This window comes from Cetorhinus maximus, chromosome 6 (genome assembly GCF_964194155.1).
Source record: "Cetorhinus maximus chromosome 6, sCetMax3.hap1.1, whole genome shotgun sequence".
Classification (NCBI taxonomy): Eukaryota; Metazoa; Chordata; class Chondrichthyes; order Lamniformes; family Cetorhinidae; genus Cetorhinus; species Cetorhinus maximus.
In genome coordinates, this window is record NC_135884.1 from 139273008 (window position 1) to 139286437 (window position 13430).

At 43.6% G+C, this 13430-nt stretch overlaps 1 protein-coding gene across 2 annotated transcripts in view; it reads left to right on the forward strand.

Moving 5' to 3' along the window:
- Positions 1-13430, forward strand: part of LOC144682197 (rifampicin phosphotransferase-like) — a 180589-nt gene that overhangs the window by 141359 nt on the left and 25800 nt on the right. For both annotated transcript variants that reach the window (XM_078544590.1, XM_078544589.1), the window contains exons 27-28: positions 1390-1478; positions 10609-10671. In XM_078544590.1, the coding sequence (XP_078400716.1) occupies positions 1390-1478; positions 10609-10671 (152 nt within the window). The remainder of the gene's footprint in view (positions 1-1389; positions 1479-10608; positions 10672-13430) is intronic.

Here is a 13430-nt window from a genome sequence, read left to right on the forward strand (position 1 = left end):
TGTCCTGGCCTCCTCCTTATTCTATCCCTCCCTTCCTCCTCAGGGGAGCTGCCTCCAGTGGAGATGTCAGAACCCATAGCCCCAGGCTAAATGGAGGCCTCCAGAAAGCTGCAGGCCCGAGAAAGTTTACCGTCCGCAGACTGGTTTCAAAGTACACAAGAAGCTCTTGGAAATCGATGAGAACTACTAACAATCACACAGGCAACTTTTAAACACTTTCAGCAATTAAAACTTCGTGTAAAACATGAACAACCCCTCTGAGTCCACATATCCCGACATTGCATGAGTTTTATTAAAAAAATCTCCTACCCGCCTGCCCTTTGGGCCCATGCGCCGACCCGAAGTTCGCACGGGCCCCTCAAAATCCTAGAGAATTGGCAAGTTAAGGGCCTTAACGAGTCCTTCAATTAATGGCAGGCGAACGCCCCCTTGCTGAGTTGGGGCCCACCCACCGAAATATCGTGATGCCGCACACTGACGTCGGCACGCTCGCGCGACATTTTAAGCACTGACGTGCGGGCTCTGCCACCCGCATGTCAGCCGGAAAGTTCTGGCCTATGTTTATTTTTCCCAAAGATTACTGGTAATCTTATTATTCGAAAGTTGAAGTCCAAAGGCAGAGTGAAACAATGGGAATTTGCATTTAAAGAGGAAAATATGTATAATGGAGCGAAGGCTATGGGTAAGGGCAGGCATGTTAGGATCTAACAAGTGTGAAAGGGCATCTACGCCTTAAGCTGCAGTCTTCAAAGAACTGAAGTTTGGGAAAACTCACTTTGAATTCACTTGGTTCAGGGTATTGTGTGTCACCTTGCCTAGGTCTTTTAAAATCTATGTGTCTTATTATTGCCTTAACGAAAGTGTAACTGGGAGTTAGATTAATTAGGGGATTTAGAAGTTATCATAGCAGTAATTTGTAGATCTTTGTACGTATTTAAAATAATTTCTTCCATTAATAAAGGTATAATTTAGTTTGGTAAGAAACCTATAAAACTTGGTGGTCTTATTCCTACTGAATTCAAAGCATGCATCTTGAAACTTATACAAATGGCAAAACAAGTTGTGGCCAAGTTTCCTTTTGGGATTTGAACAACTCGGCACTTACCATCGGCTGTGCCATAACACTTGTAAAGAAATTTTATTCACTTTAGTGGTGGGAAAGGACAGGTATTGTCTGTTTGTACCCTCACGGGAGAAAAGAAAAGTCTCTGGTTTGGATTACTAGCCTCTCGTAATGGTCGTAAGCTGGGTAGAAGTAAACCAAATTGTGGGCCAGAAAATTGGGAAGATTTACTAAGCATAAAGCAGATATGATGATGCTAAAACATTGGCATACCTTTGCTTATAATTTATAAATTCCCTAAATCATTCATAAAATTCGTTTTACAGAGTGGACCTCTGAGCTATGCGCTGATGTTGCTGCGTTGTACAGCACCTGTCCAGATGTTGTGTCTGCTGAGATTCCGTCACATGTGGAGGCAAGTCAAATTCCTAATGATTTCTTCTTACTAAAATTAACCATAAAAGTAAATCCAAAGATCAAAGAATGTGGATGGACATTAGGGAGGAAGGCATAGTGAGAGATTTCCTTTGCAGCTTATTAAAATAAATCATTGAAAAATAACAAATTGCTTTTGCTCCTCTTGGGGTTGCGGTAGGGAAGTGGGAGTCAGACCTAGTCACAGGAGAAAGTCCACAGTCTGCTGTAAAGTGAGAACTTCGAATGAATTTAGGAAAAAAACCAAAGTAGCGATTCCAAGCTGCGTGGCTCTACGTCTTGTGACGCATCCCTGGCTCTGAGCCAGAAGCTCTGGGTTCGAGTCCCACGACAGGACTTAATAGCTAAGGAAGGCGAATTCATCATGTGGCCAAAGAGGTTGCGTATCAACCTAAAAATCCTTCCAACACTCGTCAATGGCAGGTGGTAAGAGCGGGAGATATTCCTGGTCAGCCGTGCGATGGAAAGAAAGTTGGAACCTCCTATCACTGTCCACAGCTCCAGACCACAACATGCATGTAAAAGAGCATGTTGAGCGTCTCAGAACCCTTGAGTAAACTGTATTGCACTGCCATCACAAGGCTTTATAAAGAGCAGATCATAGCTAACAGATTTATTGTAATCCTTTGCGGACGTAATAAATTTGATGATTATCCGATAGATACTACAGGGGAAGAAAAATATCGTCGTACCATTTTTTTTGGAGAAAAAATTAAAGTTGAGAAGATCAATTTCAGAATGATTACCCTTGGAAAGTGTCCCAAACTGGAAACGGGCGACTTCCAAACTTGCAGGTTCCCACTTGAAAGAGGCATTAGATGCCTTGAATATGCAAATTGGTGTCTTCACGCCAGTTTTCAGACTCCAGTAAAAAGTTTGTTGTGGTTAAAAACAACCACTCCGAATATGTGAGCTTTAAAGTAAGGAAAGCTTTTATTTAAGCATATACTGGAGCTAGAGAACCACAGCTTGCTACAGGGCGCCTTGCTATGATACAGACTTTGTAGCACATATAATGAAAACCAGGAAGATAAGAATTGTAACTGGGAACATACTTAGTCTCATGCTGGAGTTTGTATTTGGATGATTGCCAGCAGAGAAATCCCTCAAGCATTTGAGCCTGAGCTGTTGGCAATATTTATCAGTATTTTTCGTTAAAAATTTGTAGATGTTACCAAATTGTGCTGAAAAATAAGATGCTAGGAGGTATGATCATACTAACTGAGATCATTTTTAAAAATATATTTGTTCTTGGGGTGTGGACAATGTGAGCAAGGTTACCTTTGTTGCCCAAGGATGGATTTATATGACAGTTGTTTGAGAGTTATTTAACATAGGTATTAACCTGTTTATTTTAAAACAAAAACAGAATTACCTGGAAAAACTCAGCAGGTCTGGCAGCATCGGTGGAGAAGAAAACAGTTGACGTTTCGAGTCCTCATGACCCTTCGGCAGAACTGAACCTCTCTCCTAACTATACTTCAGTTCTGCCGGAGGGCCATGAGGACTCGAAACGCCAACTGTTTTCTTCTCCACCGATGCTGCCAGACCTGCTGAGTTTTTCCAGGTAATTCTGTTTTTGTTTTTAATTCTGTTTTTGTTTTGGATTTCCAGCATCCGCAGTAGCTTTTAACTTTTTGTTTTTATCTCTGTTTATTTTAAGTCTGTTAACTTTGGCATGGAAATAGCAAATGAAGGAGTGTTCTCCTGTGAAATTATAATTAGAGACACAGTGAGAACACTTCCTTGGCTATCGGGACCTGGGGTTCTCACTGTGTCTCTAATTATAATTTCTGGGCTGTAAAACGTAGCAAATGGACAAAAGAATCACAGATTATGTTTACACTGATAAATACGTATTAATAGGAAAAAAAAATACGTATTAATAGGAAAAAAAACACTGTAAAATTAAGAATATGTATCATTAAAATAATGAGGTAAAGAGTCATTATAGGAACAGGAAGAGACCATTCAGCCACTCGAGCCAATTCTACCATTCAATTAGATCATAGCTGACTTGTACCATTTACCCACCTTTATTCCATGTCCCCAGATTCACATAATCACAGAATGGTTACAGCACAGAATGAGGCCATTCAGCCTATCTTGTCTGCGCTGGCTCTCTGAATGAGCAACTTAACTTGCCCCGGCCATCTCCCTGTAGCCCTGCACCTTCTTCCTTTTCACATAACAACCCAATATCCTCTTAGACGCCTTGATTGAACCTGTCTCCACCTCATTCTTAGGCAGTGCGATCCAGATTCCAACCACCCGCTGTGTGAAAAAGATTTCCCTCATGCCTCCATTGCTCCTTTTGCCAATTACCTCAAATCTGTGCCCTCTTGTTCTTGATCCTTCCACCAATGTGAACAGTTTTTCCTAATCTACTCTGTACAGATCCCTTGATTTTGAATACCTCTATCAAAACTCCTCTCAACATTTTATTCTCCAAGGAAAACAGTCCCAACCCCTCCAAACTCTACAGAAATGAAGTTCCTCATCGCTGGAACTATTTTCATGAATCTTTTCTGCACTTTTTCTAATGCCTCATGTCTTTCCTAAAGTGTGGCGCCCAGAACTGGACACCATACTCCTGCAGTGGCTGAACCAGTGTTCTATGCAAGTTTAACATGACTTTCTTGCTTTTGTACCCTATGCCCCTATTAACAAAGCCGAGGATGCTCTATGCTTTATTGGCGTGCTCTCAACCTGTCCTGCCACCTTCAATGAGTTATGCACACATATACCCAGATCCCTCTGCTCCTGCACCCCTTTTAGAATTGTACTCTCTATTTTATATTGTTTTTCTGCATTCTTCCTCCCAATGTAAATCACATCACACTTCTCTGCATTAAGTTTTATCTGCCATTTGTCCACCCATTCCACCACCTTGTCTATGTCCTTTTGAGGTTCTACACTATCCTCCTTACAGTTCACAATGCTTCCATATCATCTGCAAATTTTGAAATTGTGCCCTGTATACCAAGGTCCAGGTAATTTATATATATATCAGGAAGAGCAAGTGTCCTAACATAGACCTCTGGAAAACTCCACTACAAACCTTCCTCCAGTCCATCATCCATTAGCCACTACTCTCTGTTTCCCATCAGTCAGCCAATTTCACAACCATGTCACTATTGCCCTTTTAATTCCACGAGTTATCAAATGCCTTTTGGAAATCCCTTGCTACCCTTAAACTTAGAGCTTTCAAACATGTCAGTGACACATGAGGCAGATAAAGCACATCTTACATCTGACTAGGTTTTCCTGGATCAGGTCACCAGCCTGTTCAGAGGCTTTAGCTTCAGGGACACCATTCTACATCAAGAATGGCTGATCAGGAGATTCTCCCAATCTCACCGCCTGCCGTTGACATATTGGAAGATTTACGGATTGATAAGCAAGCTGTTTTGGCTTCATCATCTGCCCACCCTTCATGGCCATCAAGTCCAGCACTGGGACTTAAAGCTGGAGTTGCTGGCTCAGAGGTAGGGACACCACCCATTGTGCCACAAGACCTCCTCTTACCAAACAAGTCTTTTGATTTTATTTTTGAAAATTTCAGTTGGCCAAACATCCACAACCAATTAGGGAAGAGAGTTCTCGGTTTCCACTCTCCTTTTCATGTGAAAAAATGCTTCAAGTTTTCATTCCTAAATGTCTTGGCTTCAATTTTAAAGTCATGTTTTCTAGTTCAGGGATTCCCCCACCAGAGGAAATAGCTTCTCTATATCTATTCCACCTAATCCCTTAATAATTTTAAATACCTTGAATAGATCGCCCCTCAACAGAATACGAGGCCAGTTAATGCAATCTGTTTTCAGAATGTAACCCTTTAGGCCTTGTAAGGCCAGCATAATATTTGAAATTTGGTGCTATAAATTTGACACGGCTAGCAAGATTCAGATGAAGCCCAGGCATTTAAATAATTCTGGTCTCATTCCTGGAGTGGGGGGCTTGTGGTGTGGTGGGTAGCGTCCCTGTCCCTAAGCCAGAAGCTCTGGTTTCGAGTCCTACCCCAGGTCCCGATAGCCAAGGAAGGCACTTTCATAACAGGACCAAACAGATTGAATATCAACCTGCAAATCCTTGCCATCTGCCATTGGCAAGTATTGGAAGAGCGGGAGAGATTCCTGGTCAGCCATGTGATGGAAAGAATATTAGAGCCTCGACCATCACTATCCATAACTCCAGACTACAATGTGCATGCAATAGTGCACATTGACATAGCAACTTGGATTCCCTCATTGAAGTGTAACCCCCCCCACCACCAATATTTCTAGAGTACTGTGTGAATTTCCAACTTACCTTGATACCCATCCAATCAAAATCTGGATCATTTAGAAACATAGAAATTAGGAGCAGGAGTAGGCCATTCGGCCCTTCGAGCCTGGTCCACCATTCATTATGATCATGGCTGATCATCCAACTCAATAGTCTGCTCCCGCTTTCTCCCCATACCCTTTGACCCCTTTCACCCCAAGAGCTATATCTAACTCCTTCTTGAAAACATACAATGTTTTGGTCTCAACTACTCTCTGTGGTAACAAATTCCACAGGCTCACCACACTCTGGGTGAAGAAATTTCTCCTCATCTCAGTTCTAAATGGTCTACACCATATCCTCAGACTGTGACCCCTGGTTCTGGACTCCCCCACCATTGGGAACATCCTTCCCGCATCTACCCTGTCTAGTCCTGTTAGAATTTTATAGGTTTCTATGAGATCCCCCCTCATTCTTCCGAACTCCAGCAAATATAATCCTAATCGACTCAATCTCTCCTCATATGTCAGTCGTGCCATCCCAGGAATCAGTCCGGTAAACCTTCGCTGCACTCCCTCTATAGCAAGTACATCCTTCCTCAGATAAGGAGACCAAAACTGCCGACAATATTCTAGGTGTGGTCTCACCAAGACCCTGTACAATTGCAGCAAGACATTCCTGTTCCTGTACTCGAATCCTCTGGCTATGAAGGCCAACATACCATTTACCTTCTTTACCGCCTGCTGCACCTGCATGCTGACCTTCAGGTACTGGTGTACAAGGACACCCAGGTCTTGTTGCACATTCTCCTCAATTTATAGCCATTCAGAGAATAATCTGCCTTCCTGTTTTTGCTACCAAAATGGATAACCTCACATTTATCCACATTATACTGCATCTGCCACGCATTTGCCCACTCAGCTTGTCCAAATCGCACTGAAGCATCTCTGCATCCTCCTCACAGCTCACCCTCCCACCCAGCTTTGTGTCATCTGCAAATTTGGAGATATTACATTTAATTCCCTCATCTAAATCATTAATATATATTGTGAATAACTGGGGTCCCAGCACCGATCCCTGCGGTACCCCACTAGTCACTGCCTGCCATTCGGAAAATTGTTTCTACTCTTTGTTTCCTGTCTGCCAACCAGTTTTCTATCCATCTCAATACACTACCCCCAATCCCATGCGCTTTAATTTTACACGCCAATCTCTTATGTGGGACTTTGTCCAAAGCCTTCTGAAAGTCCAAATAAACCACATCTGCTGGCTCCCCCTCATCAACTCTACTAGTTACGTCATCGAAAAATTCCAGTAGATTTGTCAAGCATGATTTCCCTTTCATAAATCCATGCTGACTCTGTCCGATTCTGCCACTGTTTTCCACAGAGTCCATAATGGACTCTAGAATTTTCCTCACTACCGACGTCAGGCTGACTGGTCTATAATTCCCTGTTTTCTCTTTGCCTCCCTTTTTAAATAATGGGGTTACATTAGCTACCCTCAAATCTGTAGGAACTGTTCCAGAGTCTATAGAATCTCAGAAGATGATCACCAATGCATCCACTATTTCTAGGGCCACTTTCTTAAGTACTCTGGGATGTAGATTATCAGGCCCCAGGGATTTATCGGCCTTCAATCCCATCAATTTCCCCAACACCATTTCCCTACTAATACTGGTTTATTTCAGTTCCTCACTCTCACTAAATCCTGTGTTCGCCAATATTTCTGGTGTGTTATTAGTGTAGTCCTTTGTGAAGACAGAACCAAAGTTTATATTTAGTTGGTCAGCCATTTCTTTGTTCCCCATTATAAACTCCCCTGTTTCTGACTGCAAGGGACCTACATTTGTCTTCACCAATTTTTTTCTCTTCACATACCTATAGAGACTTTTACAGTCAGTTTTTATGTTCCCTGCAAGTTTTCTCTCATTCTCTATTTTCCCCTTCTTAATCAATCCCTTGGTCCTCCTTTGCTGAATTCTAAACTGCTCCCAATCCTTAGGTCTGTTGTTTTCTCTGGCCAATTTGTATGCCTCTTCCTTGCATCTAATACTATCTCCAATTTCCCTTGTTAGCCATGGTTTGGCCACCTTTCCTGTTTTACTTTTGTGCCAAACAGGAATAAACAATTGTTGCAGTTCACTCATGCGCTCTTTGAATGTTTGCCATTGCCTATCCACCGTCATCCCTTTAAGTAACGTTTCCCAATCCATCATAGCCAACTCGCGCCTCATACCATCGTAGTTTCCTTTATTAAGATTCAGGACCCAAGTCTCAGAATCAACTACGTCACTCTCCATCTTGATGAAGAATTCTATCATATTATGGTCACTCATCCCCAAGGGGCCTCGCACAACTAGATTGCTAATTCTTCCTTTCTCATTACACAATACCCAGTCGAGGATGGCCTGTTCTCTCGTTGTTCCTCAATGTATTGGTCCAGAGAAACATCCCATATACACTTCAGGAATTCCTTCTCTACGGTATTGTTACTAATTTGATTTGCCCAATCTATATGCGTATTAAGGTCACCCATAATTACAAAAGTTCCTTTATTAAATGCGTCTCTAATTTCCTGTTTAATGCCATTCCCAAAATCACCACTACAGTTTGGGGGTGTATATACAATGCCCACTAACATTTTTTGCCCCTTAGTGTTTCTCAGCTCTACCCATACAGATTCCACATTGTCGGAGCTAATATGTTTCCTCACTATTGCATTAATTTCCTCTTTAACCAGCAATGCAACTCCACCGCCTTTTCCTTTTTGCCTGTCCTTCCTAAATACTAAATACCCCGGGATGTTCAGTTCCCATCCCTGGTCACCCTGCAGCCATGTCTCCGTAATCCAGACTATATCATACCTGTTTACATCTGTTTGCGCGGTTAATTCATCCACTTTATTGCGAATGCTCCTCACATTAAGGCACAAAGCCTTAAGGCTTGTCTTTTTAACATTACTTGTCCCATTCCCACTATTTTTCACTGAGGCCCTGTTTGATTCTTGCCCTTGATTTCTCTGACTATCACTTTTCTTATTCAGCTTTCTGTCTTTTGTTCTTGTCCTTGATTCCCCTTCCTGACTCCTTGCATAGGTTCCCATCCCCCTGCCATTTTAGTTTTAACCCTCCCCAACCACTCTAGCAAATGTTCCCCCTAGGACATCAGTCCCTGTCCTGCCCAGGTGTAACCCGTCTAGTTTGTACTGGTCCCACCTCCCCCAGAACCGGTCCCAATGCCCCAGGAATCTGAAACCCTCCCCTTCGCACCATCTCTTCAGCCACGTATTCATCCGATATATTCTGCTATTTCTACTCTGACTGGCATGTAGCACTGGTAGTAATCCTGAGATCACTACCTTTGAGGTCCTGCTTTTCAACTTACTTCCTAACTCCCTATATTCTGCTTTTAGGACCTCATCCCTTTACCTATGTCGTTTGTACCAATGTGTACCACGACCACTGGCTGTTCACCCTCCCCCTTCAGAATGTCCTGTAGCCGCTCTGAGACACCCTTGACCCTAGCACCAAGGAGGTAACATACCATCCTGGAGTCTCGTTTGTGGCCACAGAAACGCCTATCTATTCCCCTTACAATTGAATCCCCTATAACTATTGCATTCCCACACTTTTTACTACTCCCCTGTGCAGCAGAGCCAACCGCGGTGCAATGAATTTGGCTGTTGCTGCTTTCTCCTGAGAGGCCATTCCCCCCAACAGTATCCAAAGCAGTATATCTGTTTTGCAAGGGAATAGCCATAGGAGATTCCTGCACTGCCTGACAGGTCCTGTTGCTTTGCCTGGTGGTCACCCATTCCCTTCCTGCCTGTGGACTCTTAGCCTGCGGTGCGACTACCTCTCTATACGTGCTATCCATGATACTCTCCACCTCGCGAATGCTCTACAGTGTCCCCAGCCACTGCTCCAGCTCCAAAACCCGGACTTCCAGGAGCTGCAGCTGGAGACACTTCCCACACACATGCTGGCCCCGGGCACTGGAAATGTGCCCGACTTCCCACATATAGCAAGAGGAGCACACCACAGCTTTGAGCTCTCCTGCCATGACTTACCCCTTGAAATTAAATTAATCCTTTTGAAAGATACTTGATATCAATTACTCTCGGGCCCTTCTTCCCTGCTTCTCGTTGTTTCAGCATTTCGTTGACTATTCACAAACCAGAAGATAGCTTGAAACTATGAATGACTAGGAGTAGGTCTGAAAAAAGGACATGCTTTTTTCCATATTTCTTCAGTCACACTACCTTGCGTCTTAGAATTTTAAAAAAATATTGAAGCATAGCAAAAAAAAACTGCAGGACGCTGGACATTTAATTTAAGCTGTGCATTTTTTAAAGGGTTATATATCCCTGACCTGCTCCAGATCACAGGAAGAAAAAGGATCCACATTTTGTTGAAGTCAGTTTGCTGAATTTCCTTTCAACAAGTTGTCCCAGGTTATATTGACATTGATGATGTTTGAAATTATTCTGTTTTATTATTGATCTACTACGGCCATGGTATTAATGTTCTAGAATTACGCCTGAAGTATTGAATACAATATCCTGCGTTCCCATATTTTCAAAATTGACTGCTAGGTTTCTAACACTTTAAATAATAGAGTCAGAGGGGGTAACTTTACCCTTTATTGATTGGATGGTAAATGGCTGAACAGAACTTGCACTTTATAAAACCCACCTGATCTTCATTTCCAATGTGTGACTGATCTGCCCATTCCAGTTTACCACCTAAAGGGAAAAGGTGAAAGTTCCCTCCAGAGAGTTTAGTTTTTGACAGTTTCAATTTTTTTCTTTCTTGTGATTTTATTTTTTTTAATCTTTCACTTTAGGCAATCACTGAAGCAATCCGAACCCAGGGCCAGACGACTGAGTTTCTAAAGCAGGATGCTCAGGTAAAGAGCAATTCTAGCTACCAGATAACATGCAACTTGGGAATACGATGGCTTCACAATAATAACTGCATTTTAGTGGCATTAGTTCAAAGCTGATCACACAGGCTGGTTGAGAGTTTTGAACAAGGTGTACAATGGGTGGGTGTGCAATGGGCAGGGTGTAAAACATGCAGGGTTACAGAAACAGGCAGAGTGTTGAACGGGTGGGGTATAAAACAGGTGGTGTATAACAGGCAGAGTATATAACAGGTGGTGTATAATGTGTGGGGTATATAAAGTGGTGTATACCGTGGGGTATATACAGGTGGTGTATAACATGTAGGGTATATACAGGTGGTGTATAACATGTGGGGTATATACAGGTGGTGTATAACGTGGGGTATATACAGGTGGTGTATAACATGTGGGGTACATACAGGTGGTGTATAACATGTGGGGTATATACAGGTGGTGTATAACATGTGGGGTATATACAGGTGGTGTATAACATGTGGGGTATATACAGGTGGTGTATAACAGGCAGGGTATATAACAAACGGGATAATAGAGCTGGATTCCAAGCTGCTACTCCCCATTTTTCACCACCTAAAGTTGAATATTACTCCCATGATATCTTAAAGATGTAAGCCTTTTTTTTAGGTTAGATGGATGCTGGTAAAACAAAACAACTCTACTACTATTACTGATCCATTTACCACATCACCGTATGAAAACATAGTCTTCATAAATGGAAATAAGTGCTACACTTTAGGAAAATCAAAGGCTCAAATGCGGCGGTTTTAGATGCATGGGGGAGAAATTTCCCCCCGTTGTGGGGGAAGTTGATGGGCGGGCACGTGTGGGCACGCTTCCGATCGGCGCCCCCGATGGAAGGCGCGGCGCCATTTTACGTGAGCGTGCCAATTAAGGCCCGCCCAGCGTGACGTCCACCAGGAAGTGCTATGCCCTCCCTGTGCGGGCGGGGTGGAATGCCTAAAATCGAGGGTGCGCTCTTTCACGCATGCGCACGATAGAGCGCACTCATCTCCCTGAAGCTAAGTGCAGCCTCAGGGAGATCGCCTCTACTTTCAAAAATATTAAAAATAGAAAAGAAATTCCCTTACACGTCCCCGTCATGTGACAATGTCACATGAGTTGGTACATGTTCATAATTTCCAAAGAAACTTTATTAAAATTTTTAAAACCCTACATGAAACCTCATCCCACCTGTGGGTAAGGTTTCATGTTTTTTCTACTTCCCACCGGGGCTCCTGGCCTGCCCACCAACCTTAAGGTTGGACGGGCAGGTCCACTAATTACTTTAATTGATCTGTCAATGGCCCCAATTGGCCATTGACAGGTCGGCGGGCGCACAGCTGCTTTTGCTGTGCCCCCGCCTTCCTGAAAATTTAAATGGGACGCGGTGACGACGTGGGTTATGCCCGTCATTTTACACGTCGGCGAGCGGGCCCCGCCCCTGCTCGCCAACGGTAAAATCCTGCCTATGGTGTGTGCTCTCACTATTGGTGCCAAGTGTAAAGCAACTGAACCAACAGCCCTTAAAGGGACCATCGCAGGCCACTCACACATTAGGTGTCCTGACTGCCTTTTCCTCCCAGATCACTGTAAGATCAAGAGGAACGTGAATGCTCCCTCCAAACCCCACAAAAGTCCTACCAGCAGCTGCAAGCCAGTCTGTTTCCATAACTCACCCCAACCTGCCATTTACCTGCCAATTGCTACCGGCTTGGCCCCACAGAAGAGCTAGCAGATTCACCCCCCCACCCCGGGCCCCTCCTCCTCCAGCTGTAAATTAGGCCTGGCCCTTTAAATGACTGTCCTCATGTCAAAAATAATGCGAGAGGGCTTGCAGGCTTTTGCAGCAGTGCAGGAGTCTGTCCTCAACAGCTTATTAGGGTTGCAGCGGTGCAGCCTCGGGAGTGGCAGTGGCTCCATGGAGCATGAAGCTGCCGTCCTCTCTTAGGTTGACGGCATTCCTTCTCCCACCACCGCCACTCCACCAGTGCCCTTGCTGTCGCCTGCCAACCAGCCAGCACAGACTGCTGCCATCCCTGCTGAGATGGTACAGGCCTACTATGTGCAGAGCTGTTCGAGAGTATCTTACCAGGATCACACCAATGCAGTTGGGACAGCGACGTTACCACCTGCCACCCGCCTGATCTACACGCAGGAGGAAAGAAAGCATTGCATTTATATAGCAACTTTCACAATCATTGGATGTCCCCAGAGTGTTTTATAGCCAATGAAGTAATTTTGAAGGGTAGTCACTGCTGTAGTGTAGGAATTGGAGCAACCAAATTGCACATAGCAAGCTTCCACGAATAGCAATGTGATAATGACCAGATTTTTTTTAATGTGATGACTGGGGGATAAATATTGGCCAGGACACCAGGACACACTCTGCTCTTTTTTTTGAAATAGTTTATTGGGTTCTACATGAGAGAGCAGATGGGGCCTCAATTTAACATCTTACCTGAAAGACTGTGCAACACTCCTTCAGTACTGCACTGGAGTGAAAATTGCACCCTTTCACACCCATATGTTTTGAATTTGATTGACCTTGTCCCTTTTTAAAAACAAAATCTGATATTGAGGTGGGAAAAATGTCTTCCTGCTTAAAAGTCTCCATCTCCATCTCTCCCCATACGGGTTTCTTTCCGTGATGAGAGTTGGCACACAGCAGCTGTTGTCCATGCATTGAAACCCAATGTTAAACTGAGCGCTGATCTATGCTCCTTCTCACGGGAAGAGGATGGAGG